Source organism: Malus sylvestris, chromosome 15, assembly GCF_916048215.2.
Source record: "Malus sylvestris chromosome 15, drMalSylv7.2, whole genome shotgun sequence".
Classification (NCBI taxonomy): Eukaryota; Viridiplantae; Streptophyta; class Magnoliopsida; order Rosales; family Rosaceae; genus Malus; species Malus sylvestris.
Genome location: NC_062274.1, coordinates 53,462,247 through 53,479,747, shown reverse-complemented (window position 1 = coordinate 53,479,747; position 17,501 = coordinate 53,462,247). Strand labels below are relative to the sequence as shown.

Below are 17,501 nucleotides of genomic sequence, written 5' to 3'. Positions count from 1 at the left end.
TTCATAAACAGTGTAGTAAGTTTCATAAACAATGTCGTAAGTTTTCATAAACAATGCAGTAAGTTTCATAAATAGTGTCCTAAGTTTCATAAACAATTTGTGTGAGGATGTCCTTATGTCAGATTTTTTTTTAATATTAAAATTATGTCTTTTTCATTAAAATTTAAGTTATTTTGTCATTTTTATTAAAATTTTAGGGTGTTTCATTAAAATTTAAGTCTTTTTAATTAAATAAAGTTATAACATGATTTTTTATTAAAATAAACTTAGCTCAAGCTCTTTTCATGAAAGTTTCCTATTATTTATCCTAAAAGGGAAGGGGACGGGCTAAGTCTCATAATGGTCTAGTAATAATGTGGTTCAAATCCACCTTTAGTTAAATCGAACATAAAGCCTCTAACTTACAAATGAAGAGAAATATTACTAAACCGTAGTACTAAGTGACTGTTATAATGTGTAACTTAAATATGCACTTTTGATGAACATTGGAGAAAGCCTCGAATTTTGGCTTGTGTTGTATTGGTGAAATCAAATGACAACCAATGGGATACTCGTGAAACTACAGCGACTGTGCATGTAATTTGACTTATTATTCTTGTTATATCCGTATGTGGAATTTACATATATTAGAGTGTCAGCGAGCGTTACAATTCAGGTATCTGCTTTTCTAAGTTCACATTTACAAAAACACTCGTACAAGCAAAATCTGACCAACAATGGAAACCAAAATCTCGGTCCAAACAAAGGCAATACATCTTCGAATCATGACTGACATTCCCCCTACATTTTTCAGAATATAATAACTTCGACTTTATTGGGAGAAAATGGGGGAAGGAGAAGCGGCTTTGGAGAAGAATATAGTGGACTAATCAGCAGCAGGGCGGAGACTGTCCGTTGCTCCGGCAACATGACGAGGACATTAGACTGCAGCGAACCCCTAATCCTGGCACAGCGACAGCGGGTATTTACCGGAAACTCCCATCAAGTCTTGGCAGGAACCCCTAATCCTGTTTTACCTGTAATCCAAGCTAGATATTGTGTTCCAACATTAGACTGCAGCAAGGGGGAGTATCATTCGTATCTGTAATGCTCTCTCATAAGAAAATTGAAATGATCCCCCCCAACCCTAACCGTTAGCTCAACTGCTCAAGACGAGAGGATGCATTGCATTCATAGAATTATACGCATATGAAACACAACCCGCAGTACATTATTCTACAGCGGTCCTAGAATTTCAAATAGTATGCATTAATGCGTGTATACGTATACAGTATATTGTAGTTAACTAGCAGGCACATATAAACAAAGGAAAGAAGCGAAAAATGAAACATTACTCAATACAAGTTCATTAACAAGTCCTGCTCGAAAAGTAAGAGATAAGACGGTCTTTTATGATTTTTCATCTCTCAAACCAAGGCCAAGTACTTGCCTGAATACAAATACAAATACATAGTCGACTAAAAAGGAGCCAAGTCAATGGGAGCAAAAATGAAATATACAGAGACATACTGATTCAAAACAAAATACTGAAAATGATGTAGAATGAGGGGCCATAACAGAGTCACTAATTTTCTTCTATCAATAAAAAATAATGAAACAAGACTGTATAAGAACACAATAGAATGCATAGACAACAATTAAATACATAAGCAATGGGGGGAAAATTGATTTCAACCGAGCCAAAGTCACAGCACCATGTACTGAATTGACCCGAAATTAAAATGAATCCATAGTCCCCTGAAAAACTAAAGCTGGGGCAGTGCCAAATGGTGCATAAATGCAAGTCACCACAAGGAACCAGTTTGAAGAAAAACAATCAAACTACTAAACCGAACCATTCACTAGGATGTATTCACCTACCGTGCATCTTTAGGCTGTGAATCTCAACACACATATTTAACATGCACAAGACGTGATAACTGAATGGTAATTTTCATATAAGTTATAATCTTTAACAACCATAAAGATGGCCGAGCACAAGAATAAATAACTTATCCTATTAATCGCTATAGACCATATAAAAGAGAATCCTGTCACGAGAGCCCCTTATACACCCAATTGAACGCTTTAAGCTTACAGCATGGAGAGACACTTAACGTAAGTTCAATGTAGCATTGGCCAACTTAACAATCAAGACAAAATTGCCGGCATCTCTATCAATCACTTGATATCTAAGGATCAAGCAGCTGCTACCTGTTCTGTATTTTGAGGGGGTTCTGATGGTGATTGGTGAGATCCTGTCCCTTGAGCAGGTGGTACTAAGCTCTGAAAAGCTTCAGATGGCGGGTTCGAAGCTTCCACATGAGGGAGTCTGGACGGAGGGTGGCGTGGTACTGCCGTTTGGGAGGCTCCTGATGAAGAGCAATACTGTCCAGCCATTTGAGGGGATTGAGCTGTGGGGTGCTGGCTTGTAGCCATCTGTAGAGGTGTTGGTGGTGATTGGTAAGTTCCAGTCTTTTGATAGGGTCCAGAAGGCGGCTGATACGTTCCAGATGGTGGCTGATAGGGTCCAGATGGCGGTTGATATTGTCTAGTCATTTGGGGCGGTGCCGAAGACGGACGATATTGTCCTGCCATTTGAGAAGGTCCTGACGGAGGCTCCTGTCCTGCCATTTGAGGCGATCTTGGTTGGAATTGCCGAGGTGGTGCCTCTCTAGGTAGTGGTTGGTATCCCCGCATATTTGTATTTAATACTCTCTGAATCTCTTCACCACGCCCAGCTTCTCCAAAAACCTCATTTACAAACTGCTGTAATGCTGGAGGAACACCAATGCCATACCTCACCATCTCTTCCACTAAATCACGGCCTGTATCAAGCGCACCTTCGTTGCAAAGCCCCTTGATCACAGCTTCATAAAAACTGGCATCTGGTTTTGGATCTTTTTCTCCCATTTTCTTCAAAATCTGCGCACAGTCTACTACCTTCCCGTTCTTAATCAATTCATCGAACACCCTACTACCAAGACTAGCAACCACTCGCAGACCAACCTCCACCATCCTGCTAAATATCTTAAGAGCATCATCTATCCTCTCTACCTTCAAATATGCATCAATCAGCGTCCTATGAGTCGTGACATCCGGGGTCAATGACTTTGAGGACAATTCTGCAAACAATGTCTCAGCCTCCGGCAACATCCCATTCTCACAATATCTAGCAATGATATTGTTATACCCCGCAACGTCCATAGAAAATGGCTTTGAATTCACCTTTGTCCCCACCTTCTTAAAGGTGGCAATTGCCTCATCGCACTTTCCAAGCTTAAAACACTCATTAACCATAATGTTAAATGTATCCGAATTCACAGCCTGGGAGTTTGGCGGGGTGTGATTATCCAACATTTGATCGAACAAATCCCAGGCTTCCTTCTTCTTCCCATGCTTAAGCAATACCTCCAAGAGAACATTACAAGTTGCCGGGACCATCCTAAACTGCCTATCAAGCAAGGACTTGTATGACTCCATCGCCTCCTTCTCTTTCCCCTGGTTGAAAAACCAATCCATAAACGTTGAATTCACGACCCCATCATAAACCAAGCATCTCTCTTTAAGCTCATCAAAAAGCTCAACAGCCTTCTCCATATTCTCCAAATGTAAGAACCCCTTAATCAAATTATTATAAACCAAAGAATCCGCTCCGTGGCCCTTATTCAACATCTCCCTCAACAAGTCCACACCCTCACCTATCCTCCCAGCATCGACCAACCCTTTAGTCAAATGCCGGTATGTCACGGGCGAGGGACTGTAGGGGCAATTTGCAATTATATGCCGATAAATCTCCAGGCCCACATCGACACGGCCCTCGTCGCAGTGAGTATTAATCAAATTATTATAAGATACAATGTTAGGAACAATGTTTGATTGATTGAAGAAGAAGTGGAAGAGGGCAATAGCGTCATTATACCTCTTGGCGCGGTACATTGCAGCCACAATGGCATTGCAGGTGAAGACGGTGGGGCGAGTGTTGGAGAAAACCGAGCGGCGCGCAACCTCGGAGGCCGCGTCCAAGTCTCCGGCGCGGATGAGCGACTGGACGCGGTTGTGGAGGTTGAGGCGGGGACCGACGAGGGCGGAGGTGGTGTCAGGTAGGCGGGGGGCGTTCGGGTCCCGTGGGGGAGGGGGGCGTGAGTCCCGACGGAGGGCGTTGAGCGGGGGCTCGATGCGGAGGCGGCGCTTGCGGCGTCGGCGCTCAGCGGCGGCTTCTTCGGCGGAGGAGAAGGCGAAGGTGCGCGTGGGGGTAGTGAGATGGAGAGGAATGTGATGGTTAGGGTTGTGGAGGTGGAGGGAGGAGAGGGATTGGGTTAGGGGTAGGGTTGTTGGGGTGGAAGGGCGGCGGAGAGAGCGGTGGAGCAGGCGGTAGAATGACATTGCTGTGAGACTGTGACGGTGAGAGAGGTGCAAATACTTAAACCCTAGCAATCTGGGAAATGAAAGTGGAAGAAGGAAGAAGGGGTTTGGTGGTTATCTGCTTTGCCCTGCCCGCGTTATTTTCCGACCAAAAAAAAAACCTCTCCTTTCACGTTTGCTGACCTAGGAAGTGGCCCTTAGGTGCGTTTGTTGCACCGGACTATCTCTGACTGAACTAGCTTTAGGAACTAAGCTGGACTGGCTTAGACTAGACTAAGCTGGACTAACTTAGTGAAACGTTTGGTGCAGTATCGGACTAAAAAGCAGGATAATGAAAGCAGTACTGTAATCAATTTGGTGTTTGCTCAGACTAGGACTACATTATTGTTCTATTTTAGTTTCTTTTTTATTAAAGATATTATTAAAATTAATAATATTGGATGAGAGTGAGACTCAATAAAAATACAAAAACGAAAATACATGATTAAAGAGTAGCATTATTCCAAACATCAATATAACAAAGTGTTCTCCCAACAATCGACAGGGTTCAGGATGCTTTTCTTAATCATTCACCTTTGGTTTAAAGTTGTAGATTAAAGTTAAAAGTGTTGGTAAATACTTGTATTTGAGTAGAACGAAAATTGATGTCTAACAAGTTCAATTTTTTACTCAATTGTGAAATAATTACTTGGAATTGCTCTTGTATGTATAAGCCAATTTCAGTCCATACCGTGAAAATTGCATTCAATCCCAAGACCACAATGATGCGAGGCACAATGACAAATGGATAACTGGGCATTGATCATTGCTACATTTGGATTCCTAGCACGTAAATTGGCTTGCTCCAACTAGTTTGAAGAAAACTAGTAACAATATGCAAAAGGTAGAGATTATGGACAATTTATGCATTCCATTTGTATATTAAACTAAGCAATTAAAATGTCTTCCCTCACAACGGAGCAAGTCAGTTAGTCAATTCCATGTGCACTAGTGCTAATCCAATGAAAGGAAAAACAAATGAGAGAGGGAAAGGTCACCAATTTAATCAAACTGTTGGATGTTCCAACTAGAACAAATGAAAGATCCCAATACTACATTAACAAAGTACACAGCAGAAAAAGGTAAACTGCATAATTGTACATTCTACAATTTTTTACAATAACTCTGGAAAATAACTAACTGCCTCAATCATCCGAGCTATATTTACTCAATTCAAAAACTGCAACAGAAGCGCAGCAAAACAACTCTTTATCCTTCAAGAGGAGACAGCTTCCAACTCAATTCCATTTTAGATCAACTCAATTCCAACTCACACTGTAGGTAACACCAGGAGTCCACATGTACAAATGAGAACTTCCTGTGCAAAAAAATAGGACGAGTGCACGTAGGATCCCAAACTGTTGCACGAATAAGATATTTCTGCACCAAGATAGCAACGAGTTCAAGATGGCGTATGTGACATGTCCCATATCCAAAGAATGCTTGGCATGCTATCAGAACCATATCAACTACAATAGCCAAACTCATAGCTAAGATAGCTTTCCTTGTACAAAAAAGAATGTGAAACAGTAGTGCTGCAATTCATCATTTTTCTTTTCAAACAAAAATCTTCACGGTCTGAGTTACTCTACAAAATTGATCCCAAAATACTTGACCATTGAAGACCAAATGCCAAAACACACCAATTTCCTCCACATATGGAGACCAACATCACAACCTCAAACATTCCATCTTGGCTACATTCAAAAGAATTTTCAAATTCATTCATACAAGGAAAACAAATAAAGACCAAAAGTTTAACACAATAAGCAGATTGATACCATAGATTTGTGATGTTTCCACATGACAAAAACCTGAACAAGTATGATTGCACAATACTCAAATAACTTATTCAAGGACCTTCAATTGACCAGTGAAATACTGTGGTCTGAGTAACTTATTTAAGGACTTTAATTGGGGTTATCCACTTCTAGAAAGGTAAGGCGCTGGTGATGGATTATGGTCAAAATCAAACCATAGCCTCTTTCAAAAGTGACGACAAGGAAACTAAGTAGCAAAAACAAAGCAAAAATCACAAATCAAGCCAAGTAATTGACCATAAATTAATAAATTAATCCAAATTAACATAATTTTATCAAACCCATTAACACAAAACTGATTAACAAGCTGGTGGGGCTGGAGAAGGGGGACGGTGTTGGAGCTGCAAGTCAAGGCTTTGCTGCCCTTTTTAGAGTTGCATCACGTGTTTGAAATTGAACAAAAAAAAAATACAGGAAATGAAATAAATTAACCTACACAACTCCTCGATGGTATTGAATCGAGGACGGCGAGTGCGAGATCTTCCTCGAAGGTGGATCAGAGGACGGCTAGAGTTGGACAGACAATGGTAAGAGCGGGATCTTCCTCAGTTTGAAATTCTGGGTTTAGGGTGAGGAGAGAGGGAGAAAGTGGTGGTGGGCTGGTGGTATGGTCTCGCTGGAGTTGGCGAGTTGTGGTGTGATGGTGGCTGTCGGTGCTCAAGAGAACAGAGAGCAAGAGAGATAAGAGCACGATGAGGACGGAGTAGACGAGGTCTTAGCAATCCCATGGGTATTGGGGGGTCTGGCCAAGAACTCCTAGCGAAGGAGTTTGTCCGTGCGAGTCCTTCTTAGTCTCATTAAAGATAATCCTAGTACAAAACAAACACTGGATTGGACTAATTGTTAGTCCAGTCTAGTCCAGTACCACGTAGTGAGGGCAAACAAACGCCCCCTTATTGTATTAGGTTTCTTTCGGACTGATGTTTTAGGTGTTTCAAGGCTTCGCGTTTGTTAACGATGGGCCCAATTAGGCCCACCCACGGACATAAGCCTAAGGAAAGGCCAGAAAAACCAAGGCCCAAGGAATTCGGAGAGAGCCAGCCTTACCATTCGAGACGAAACAAGGACTACCAGACTGAGATCACATGGGTGTGTTCACAACTTTATGGCACAAATCTCCAAAAACTGAATTGTGCTACTTAGGCTATTCAGCGACCTGCAGACAATGGTAGAGACCTAGGATGGGACATAAGGGCAATTGAGACATTGCTCAGCAAGGCAAGGCAGATTAACCGAAGTCAGAGTGGGATGCTCAGGCCACCTGACCCTTGAAGGGTGTGTGCCTTTCGATTGCCAAAACGTCACTTCATTGACAGAAACCTGGACGAATAAGTGAAAAGTGGTCAGAAAGATAGAACAAGTGGTTGGCACATTAAATGTCGGTTTAAGAGGCCTTAAGGGGGCGAGTAGAGACCTCCATAATAAGGGTCAAACGAATTGGACAAAATAGAGTGAATGCATTAGCTGAGTGCTATTTAGTCTTGAAATCAATATATTGAGAGCAACATAATGGATGTAGCCCAATTTTAAAGAGTGAACCACTTACATATTTGAGTCTATTTAATTTTAGCCCATCGCCCGTCTTATGTTATTTAATTAAGATTGTTTACCTTACAATTTTGAGTGTTAATAGTGTCATCTTGCAAGTTGTTGGGCTCTAGCCTCGCCTTCTCACTCAAAAGTAAAGAGACCAAATTAGCCCATTCAAAACTCAAATGTAAACATCAGAATTAAAAGATGCACTACTTAAACATTATCACAGGACGAAACAAAGAAATATAACAAAAGAAACATAGGAATGGACGAATTACGTAGACAAAAAGTCTCCCATTTTCTCTCTAAACTTCTCTATGTGAAAGACTCCTAGCAATTTCACCGCCAGCCCTAGCCTTTGGCTTGGGTGCCGGAGGCATCCTCCCTTCCTCCTTCCTTCCTTTCTTTTTTTCCTCCATCTTCTCATTTTCCTTTGAGTTTTCTCAGGTTCTCGTTCTCCTTCCTTTGCACTTTTCCTATTTTCTTTCCCCCTCATCTCCTCTGCTTCTCCCCCTCTCTGCTTCCCTTCTCCTCTTCCTTCATTTCTTCCAGTTTTCTCCCTTCCTTTTTAATTCTTGGTTCTCCCTTGAGTTTAATCTCAGTTTTCCTTAAGCTGAGTCTCAACTATCTGGGGCTTCTTGCCTCTTATCCGGCATTTTTTTTGCCTGTTTTTCTCTCTTTTATTTTCCTTCCTCCTCCCTAGTTGCGATACTTCATCCCCATCCCACCATGTGCTTGGATCGGCTGGCAGAAATTGGATATCAGATCCACTTCCCTCCTTCACTTCCCCCTCTCCAACCAACATGCCGAATCTCCATTGAGGCCAAGTGTTGGATATTTTACATACCCCTTAGCCTCAACCTCTTCCCATATGTTACTTTGTTTGTATATATTTGCAGAGGTTCATGAAGGGGACTTGGATCTAGTGTTTACTTTCTCAATTCGGAATCTGGCTTCCTCTTAGGATGTGACAGCGGCAGCGATGTGGTCTTTGCTGCTGGAGATTAGGGTTTTTTATTGTATGTTTTCTATTGCCTTTGGGCCTAAGCTTGTGCAAGCCTCCCATTGTATCTTGAGTTGTTGCTCTTATTTTGCTTGGGCCTTTTACTTTCCCTGTAGTTGTTTAGTTGTTTACCCGGTCCTTTTTGGGCCTTGTACTAGTTTTTGTTGTAATGAAAGTTGTCTTAACGATAGAAACAAAAACAAAAAAAGAAACACAAGCACACTCCTAAATTTTAATCTTCACATTAATGTAGTGAGCCTCGGTTAAAAACCTTCCCAAATAGTTTGTGCACTTACTAGTGCCACCGAGTAGGCTACTGCAAACGCAAACTTGGGAGTCAAAAAGGGAGGAGAGAAAAATGTATATTATTAGAAGCAACACATAATGCTGCGCAAAAGCCGCTAGTACACACAAGAACACTTCCACCCAATCGTTGACTCCTCTACTGAACAATTGGACACAATTGGTCAGTACTCAAGAACATCAATGTATATTCTACAACGTCAAAAAAACCTCGTCAATCTAGCACAACCTCATAGCAAAATTGATTGGATGCTGTATACGATCGCAACAAGATAAAACGCGGGACATCGGGTGAACCAATCAAGGGAAAACTTTCTCCTACGCATTTCCATTCGGCATCTCTGCACTCCTTGCAGCTCTTTTCTGCAAGTCAGATTCATAATGTTGAAAGGCCGCATCAAGAGCCTGCACCAAAATAATCATTATATAAACACTAACCGCAACCAAAACATTCAAATATAAACACTAAAGGCCACTACCAATCAAGAGCCTATAGAAAAAGGCCACTAAACAATCAAATATAAACACTAAAGGCCACTACCAATCAAGAGCCTATAGATAAAGGCCACTAACCGCAACCAAAACAATCAAATATAAACACTAAAGTAAATAGTTTTGCGCAAGTGGATTGGTTCTTTAAGACAATACTCTTTTTCGCTGAAAGAATACACAAAACAGAAAGAGCGCACTTGGCCGACAGAACAAGCAGCAAAGCATGTTACAAAAGGTTGATCTTATAAAGCATTGGAGAGTTTCCAACTTACTCGGTCATCGATAACACCTCGTAAAAATCCTATAAACAAGATAGCTTCTTGGCATTCATATTCAAGTGAATTAATTCATTCACTTAAAGTTAAAACTAAAAATGGAAGCGAGGTCCTGACCTGATGCATTGGACGAACAAGGAGTGAAACCTGGTGCCGGAAGTCTGATTCCTTTATCTCCTGGAAAATTTCAATCGATATGTGAACCAAGTAGATCCTAAACCCTCTTTCAAAACAATCAAGCCTGATTAAAATGCAGGATTTAAAACATGAAATCAATATTGCATATATGAAAAACAAAAAACGAGAGTTTCAAAAGATGACCAAAATGAATTTTTTTTTCTTTTTCTGTTTTTCCTACACCCTTTTTCATGAAACAGAACTAAGATGATATTGAACTGCAAAGGTGGACCACTAGCTAAGAATCTCTGGGCAGTCAAAGCAGTAAATTAAATTATGCATCAAATCCTCCAATAAGAAACCAATGTCTCTCTCTTCTCCAAATCTCTTTGCATCTATCCATTCCAATGAAGATCCACCATACACCCAGGTTTCCATTGACAGGCAGTTTGATATAAGACACATTCACAGAAGATCCCCAACTGATTGTCATAAAGCTATATGGAGACCGGATTTAATAGAGGATGATACCATGTTAGCCAAGAGGCAAAGAAGGCACCAAGAGAACTAACTACTTTTGAGGTGAAGGAGCCTCGAATAGATGAGGCAGACAACACTAGTAGGATGGTTTCAGCAGTTACTATAAAATTACTCCACATTCCACATGAAAAATTTAAAACAGCTCAACATCAATAATGACACTAAAGGAGACCAAAATCGGTTATAGCTTTGAACTTCTGGCAACCATTTTTATAAACCACAATAAGGTGTTTCATATGCTTAGAAAATGCATGTGGGTTATGTTTAAATAGCCCGGAAACTAAACAAATGAGAAAAAGATAAAATAGCTGGAATCATACCTCTAGCTGTCGATAGATTTGTGACATGGCATCCTTCAGTTTGCCTACCTGCGTGAATAATTTAATGAATCCACAAAGAACAAAAATAATTTAAATAAAAAACCCATGTTGAAGAGATTCAAACAGTGATGTTCATGAGTAATGATTTTCATATAGCATAAAGGAAACAGAGCTAACCTTTGTAGAAAGATAAGCTGTCGTAATTGGATATGAAGACCAAAAATGCCGCAGTAATTCTTGAATGGACATCCAATGCTGGAATAAGAACGTACCCATAAATCAAATAAGAACTGTGAAGTAAACAAAACCTAATGCAACTTTATCAACTCTATGTCAAAAAGAACAGAGCCAGCCGCAGTTAACATTTTCTATAATACTTTACTTACAAAGCAGCTAATAGTATAGAGAAAATAAACGAATGTTATTCACTCACATGCAACAGTTCCTCTTTCGTTCTGTTTGGCAAACTGTCCAGAATACTCTCCCGAGGATTCTTTCCAAGTTGATACTTGGTACTTGAAATATTCTGAGTCAGCCCATTAAGAACCTACACCGCATAAATGGGCAGTAAAATTTCTGGCAGTTGAAGTATACATTTTTATAACTGTACATATCATATCTAGAAAAAGACCTGCCACTTATATTACCGTAAGAGCAATTTCTGATTCAACCGTGGAATTTTTCAATCCAATGCTCTTAATTTTAGATATAGACTCCCTCAATGAGCCATATGCTTCCTCAGTAGTCATGCTACATTTTTTTTGTTCAATTCCAATTCGTGAGTCATCCGAAGTTTTAAGTGCATTAGCTTGTTGCGTATCAAAGTAGTCTCGAGGATCCTGTTTTCAGAATAAATGAAAGATCTGCAACGTCAGAAGAAAACAAAAAGAGTGTAACTTCTGCATTAAAACCGTTGGCCTGTTGGAAGAATGATGTCAAAGTGAACCTTAATACATAATTGAGCAACAGGATGATCGCGAGGTTCTCGAAGGTCATCTATCTCATTCATCCGAGTAATCCTATCTAGTCTCTCCTGCACAGCACTCTCATCAGGCTCTGCAAAAACAACCGGTGAAAGATAAGCACAGATGCTGATATGCCATCAGACAAAAGACGAAATATTGAGGGGAGGGCGGCATGGGTAGAAAATCCCAATGGATAAACCAAGGGGGGAAACAAAGGACAATGCTAACCCTGTCTTGACCGCATAAGTGCCTCTGCAACATTTTCTGGATCTTCTAAATCCCCATCTGCAGTCAGGTTCAAAATTATCTACTAAATAATAGATGAAAAATATAGCTCAGCCAGTTAATCAAACAACACCAAAATCATTTATACTTAATGCAAGTAGATAGAAGTGGCTCACAACATTTATTAATTGTAGGAATGAAAATCGAATAGATTCAGGAGAAACTCTAACCGACAGTTCTTCCTTGAAGAACAACAGCCCCTTGCCTGTTAAGGTCTTGCGATAAAGTCCTCCTGTACTGCTCATTCTGCAGTTCAGTGATGTCTTTGCTACCATCACGAAAAATCCCATGATCCTGATTTTTAAGACGTATCAACCAGATCAGACACGGTAAAAATGAAATCAACTTTATGGCATCCCTAGAGACGACGTTAAGGATCACAAGTACAAAAATTCATTGTGGATCAAAGGCATAAGTGGGTATTCTGAATATCAATATGAAATACGGGAACCGCTGAGGAATGTTTCTCCAATGTACCACATCTATGACTGCAAATCATATGACAAACCACCATAAAATTTGGGGGTATGAAGAAAATTAGAAGGCTGCCTTTATGAAAACATAGAGGCTACTAAAATAAAAGACTCAAGAAAGGTTCTAGAAAACATACAGGAAGATGTGTATAATCATCCCCTTGGTCAGCTTCCATATCCAAAGTTGGATCAACCCGTCGAATCTAGAAAAACAAAAAGACATAAAAATATGAATATAAACAAATGCACCAGCAGCATCCAAGGTAAATCAAGACTTAGAGGGCAAAGGAAACAATTTTTTTAAGAGCACCTTCCAACGAGCTTCCCTTGCCACTATTTCATCCTCCTTTAAAAAAATTGCCAGTTCCTCATCCTCAGCAGCTTCTGCTGCAATTGTAGCAGCATTCTTGGTACTGTGGAGGAATTCAGCTCTGAAATATTTTGTCCAGAAGTCTTTTTCTGTCATCTGGAATTATAAACAGGAAAAGCTAGAAAAAATGCTTTGCACGAAGTAAGAAAGCCAATAACAAACTACTCAATTTCAGATTATCATCCTCAAACAAACTAAGGGTGATGACTAACATGGAATAGTGTGGTTATGTAAGGAATTGTTTGGATATCCTCACTACCTTACTGGGCACTAGTTTAAGAAATGCCTGGTGAACAGCTGGTTTGAGAGCAAAGATCTGAAAAGCAATGTAACAAAAACTTAAGTGTAAGCGCCAAAGAGAGGTTTTCAATATGGATAGCTAAACTATCATTCAGAGTACTTCTATTTGTTGAAAATGAAAGAACTATTATCTCAAAGAAGTGTAAAATGGAGAACCATGCCTGATATTTAATCTCTGGAGTGAAATTAAATGTAACCTTGTTCATCTGGACAATTCCCAAAACAAAAATACAAAAGTAGTTAGTTTCAGAACCACAAGTTGATGATATGAAAAAGTTATGGATACCTAAAGGAACCCTTTATTATCCACAAATTAGTTCTATTAAAATGTCATCAAGGAGGTGCCAACTGTAACTATTGGCAAGAACAAACAAATCATGGATCAGAGAGAGAGAGTTCAATGTTCTACCCGACCGTCACTTGTAGGTTTGGTGTCCAAAATCATTGAATTTTTAAAACCAACCCGTTGTTTTGGCTTTGTACGGCTATCTCCATCAAGCAACTTCTGCAATAAATTTGGAAAGGCAGAAATGTCACAGTAACCACCATACACTATCTGCTAAATTTGTTTCAATTGTCAGTGTAGTACTGTGGGTGGGGGGGAACCAACACTATGTATAGGCTTGCAGTTGAAAAGAAAAACTAAACACAACTTATATAAACATGAATAAGAATCTGTCTTCATTACGGTATCTCACCTTCCTAGTTGCCCAGAACTCAGATTCTGTCAAGACACCACTGATTACAAACTGCATATGAAGTTTCTGCAATTCACTGTGAAGAGTAAAATTTAGTGACATAAAACAGTAGTTATACACAGAAAGCTCAGAAGCAAACAATCTAGTAACAAGAAATTGCAACACACCTTCTCAAAACCTCAGCTCATCATAAACATAAATTACAAGATTTTATAACTATCATTACCGCCCAAATTTCCACCTAGAAAACAAAGGCCAAAGAAAATAACTTGTAGACAGAACAAGGCAACATGATAGTTGGGTATTTTTGTTCATGTGGAGTTGCTTTTTTTATTTTTATTTTTTTGGTGGACTCCTTGTACCAGGATATGGTTCGTCGAAAACACACACCAAGGGGCCAAATCATTTGCAGAAAAGACAAGAAAGCAACCAAATGCTTGAATTCAGCAATCTGAAACTGAAAAGGGACTGAAGCACTTTGGAAGTGGAGTCCATCCAGGTTTGGTCTGTATGTGAGTATGAGTTGTACCCTATCAATGCTAGGAATCAAACTAATCAGAATCTACATTAAATTATTTCAACATCAACTGTTATTAATTGGTTTTGGGGGAAAACTTATGACTAGAAAAACAGGTGGGAACTTATAATCTACGAGTTGATGGAGCGCTTTCATGATTCTTCACTAGCTATCATTAGATTTATATAATTTATGTCAACATTTTTCATTAAAAGTTGATTCTAGGGGTAAGTTATGACTAGGAGAATGTAAGAATTATTATAGAAGAAGTACATAAAAAATAAAAACGAGTGGCAATCTTGTATAAACAACATACGAGTTGGTGGTGTGTATTGTCCTGATTCTTAAATAGCTATCATCAGATTTACTTTGTCATTAACAATCTTTAGTAGTTTATTCTGGGCAGAAGTCTATGACTAGAAAACTGTAATATATAATATGGTACAAAATAGAAAATAAAAATGTGTGAACTTGTAGAAAGGGTGGGTTATCCTAATTCTGTCCTGCTGAGATTCTATAGCATTAAGATGAAAGTAAAAACCCATATTATAGTTCAACCAAAGAATTATTAAAAATAAAACATCTCTATAAGGAAATAAAATTAATTTAAAACTATTCCATGGCGCTACAAAATGTGAGATGCTGGTGTTTGATATCTGATCGGGAGGAGACAAAGCTACCTGTCCTCTTGCAATAACTTCATACGGAGCTCCATTTCTGCTGCACTGAGTTGTTCATCAGGGAATGTAACTCCATCTCTCTCAGAAGCAGTTTTTGCAGTTTCTGTAGCCTTAGATAGGGCATTGCCTATTCAAAGACACCACATAGCACAATCTAAGACTAAGAGTAAATAATTAACTAAAACACACCCAGACAGAAAAGTCAAATAATCTAACAAGAACAAAACAAAATAAGTTTCAGTGGACAAAGCTCGTAAGGAAAGATGTGGCATAAAAAAACAACTGTTGGCAACTGAATGTTATGTAGAATCTTGTAGATAACTACAAAAGGTAAAGGCATCAAAACAGTCCTCCTCTTACAGCCACATCTACAGGCAGTATTTGCATGGAAAACTCTCAAAATTCAACTAAACAACAGAAGTTGAATTAATCAGCAGAATGTTAGATTTGCAGATGAATGAGTCATTGAGTGGTTTCTAAAGAAAAACAATGGCTACTGGCTATCTCTTACGATGCAGTCCATTCCAGTAAAGGCAGTCGACACAAGACTAAACAGTTACAACAACAAGAAGCAATATAGAGCAAAAGAAGAATGTGAAAATAAGCCTTTGAACCACAACATCATAGAATTTCATACATGTTCTGGATGTGATTGGGATTTACCTACAAAATCTCGGCATTCATGAAGATCGGGATAACTTTGAAACTCAAAAATGTAACTTATACCCTGGAACATCACAGTTGCATGAATCCCGTCAATAAAGAATAGAGAAACTGCATCAGAGTAGCTCTAAATTGTGGTAGGATGTAACATAAATTACAACTAAAAGAAAACCTCACGACTGCTGCTGAGATTAAGCAAAGGTGGTTGCTTGGATCCCTCCTTAGTGTTTTTGTGACCTGAAAGTTCAAGAGCGAGAACAAGAAAAAGGAATTAAAAAAACACCTCCAATAGCGAGCACGTAATCCAGAGAAATTGAATGATTGAATATCAAGATTAGCAAAGATATGGGTCTTTTAGTTTGGAAGTACCAAGACTTTGAAAAAAAAGAAGCAAAATAATGATCATCAAGGTGTTTGCTTCATAGAAATAAATCCGCAGCGATTACGAGGTGTACCTTTAATATGTCTAAACTCCACATCAAGCATTCTGGCAGACGTGGGATCGTTTGGCTTGAACACAAACCTGTTCTCAACCTACACAGACCAACATATTCACAAAAATAACATTAAACCAATGAAATCCGATCGTCGCATATTTAGGCAAAAACTTTATCTTGGCTCAAAACTTGCAGCAAAGGTATCCTTACAACCAAGGACAAAACTCATTAATACAACCCAACTGTTGGTGCATGATTTGCAAGCTTTATCCACATCGACTATGTCCTTAAATGTAAGAAATTTTGAACTATGTCCCTAATCCCATAAATCTTAACCATCAATCAGCAATCGTAGAAAATAATACAATATTTGCAGAACAACAACAGCAGTAATTAGTGAAACGCGAAAAGCAATGCGATCGAATGAGAGAAAAACTTGAAGAAATAAGTAAAAGTCGGGCACCATGGTTAAAACGCCGGGAGTGCCAGGATTTTTTACTGCATCCTTGTATTTTACACGCTTCACGACTCGCCTGGACGACGACGACGACGACGACGACGACATCTTCTTGTTGTTCGCGATTGGTGGGCACAAAATTTCTCAAAAATCAAAAGAATTTCGAATCGATCAATCAAAATTGTCAGAGTCTCAGAAATGGGATTCGGGGGATTAGGGTTTTAGGGTTGTTGGAGATATAATCCGCGCGCTTTTGTACGGACCGAGGGAGAGGCTGGCGCTTTCTCTCTCTCCCCAGCTCCTTCAATCACTTTCTGTGTGTCCCCGACTGTGAGCGTCTTTTATACTAACGAAGAAGGAAGACGAGGGCTCTTAACTGAACCCGTTCATTTGCTAGGCACACCCACCCTAGGTCTATTCCTATTTATTTTGTCTTTATTGATCAAACTTAAAATTTTCAAATTCTTTTGTTTAGTTTTTTTAAAATAAATCCTCGATGACAATCAAAATACTATAAAATTACCATTTTAACTCCATTACCAAAACTGGACTCAAATAAAAAAAAAGGACAAATTTAGTAATTACATGAACATAAATTTGAGAGTAAATTGTACAAATGGTCCCTCAACTTTAATCAAATTGGAGCAATGGTCCCTCAACTAAAAATTCATTACCATTGGTCCCTCAACTTATCAAAATGTGTAGCTATAGTCATTTTCATCAATTTTGTCAAAATTTTGTCAAAATAAGCTATGTTGGAATGACCATTTATATAATTAGGGTCCCTCAACTTATCAAAATGTGTAGCTATAGTCATTTTCATCAATTTTGTCAAAATTTTGTCAAAATAAGCTATGTTGGAATGACCAT

General features: G+C 39.2%; 2 protein-coding genes across 5 annotated transcripts; both read right to left on the bottom strand.

Annotated features, from left to right (window-relative positions):
- Nucleotides 1-548: 548 nt before the first annotated feature.
- Nucleotides 549-4,509, bottom strand: LOC126601676 (pentatricopeptide repeat-containing protein At1g10270-like). 3 transcript variants are annotated; one of them, XR_007615785.1, is made up of 3 exons: nt 2,194-4,508; nt 805-1,028; nt 549-768 (listed from the first exon to the last, which is right to left on the bottom strand). XR_007615785.1 is itself a non-coding variant. In XM_050268420.1 (2 exons), exons 1-2 carry the CDS (start codon nt 4,363-4,365, stop codon nt 1,002-1,004), a joined length of 2,187 nt encoding a protein of 728 aa, XP_050124377.1. In that variant the 5' UTR covers nt 4,366-4,509; the 3' UTR covers nt 549-1,001. The 3 variants fall into 3 exon arrangements, 2 of the variants coding, with proteins under 2 accessions (XP_050124377.1, XP_050124376.1); XM_050268420.1 differs by having other exon boundaries at nt 549-1,016; nt 2,194-4,509; XM_050268419.1 differs by having other exon boundaries at nt 549-1,028.
- A 4,578-nt stretch (nt 4,510-9,087) lies between these two features.
- LOC126601677 (general transcription and DNA repair factor IIH subunit TFB1-3-like) lies at nt 9,088-17,020 on the bottom strand. 2 transcript variants are annotated; one of them, XM_050268421.1, is made up of 20 exons: nt 16,638-17,019; nt 16,193-16,271; nt 15,910-15,974; nt 15,738-15,801; nt 15,075-15,201; nt 13,878-13,953; nt 13,589-13,684; nt 13,341-13,385; nt 13,139-13,195; nt 12,820-12,975; nt 12,647-12,712; nt 12,207-12,330; nt 11,980-12,036; nt 11,733-11,842; nt 11,434-11,625; nt 11,220-11,333; nt 10,964-11,041; nt 10,787-10,834; nt 9,927-9,986; nt 9,088-9,447 (listed from the first exon to the last, which is right to left on the bottom strand). In XM_050268421.1, the coding sequence occupies exons 1-20, from the start codon at nt 16,737-16,739 to the stop codon at nt 9,361-9,363; spliced, it is 1,803 nt and encodes a 600-aa protein (XP_050124378.1). In that variant the 5' UTR covers nt 16,740-17,019; the 3' UTR covers nt 9,088-9,360. The 2 variants fall into 2 exon arrangements, with proteins under 2 accessions (XP_050124378.1, XP_050124379.1); XM_050268422.1 differs by lacking the exon at nt 9,088-9,447 and having other exon boundaries at nt 9,939-10,050; nt 16,638-17,020.
- Nucleotides 17,021-17,501: the final 481 nt, after the last annotated feature.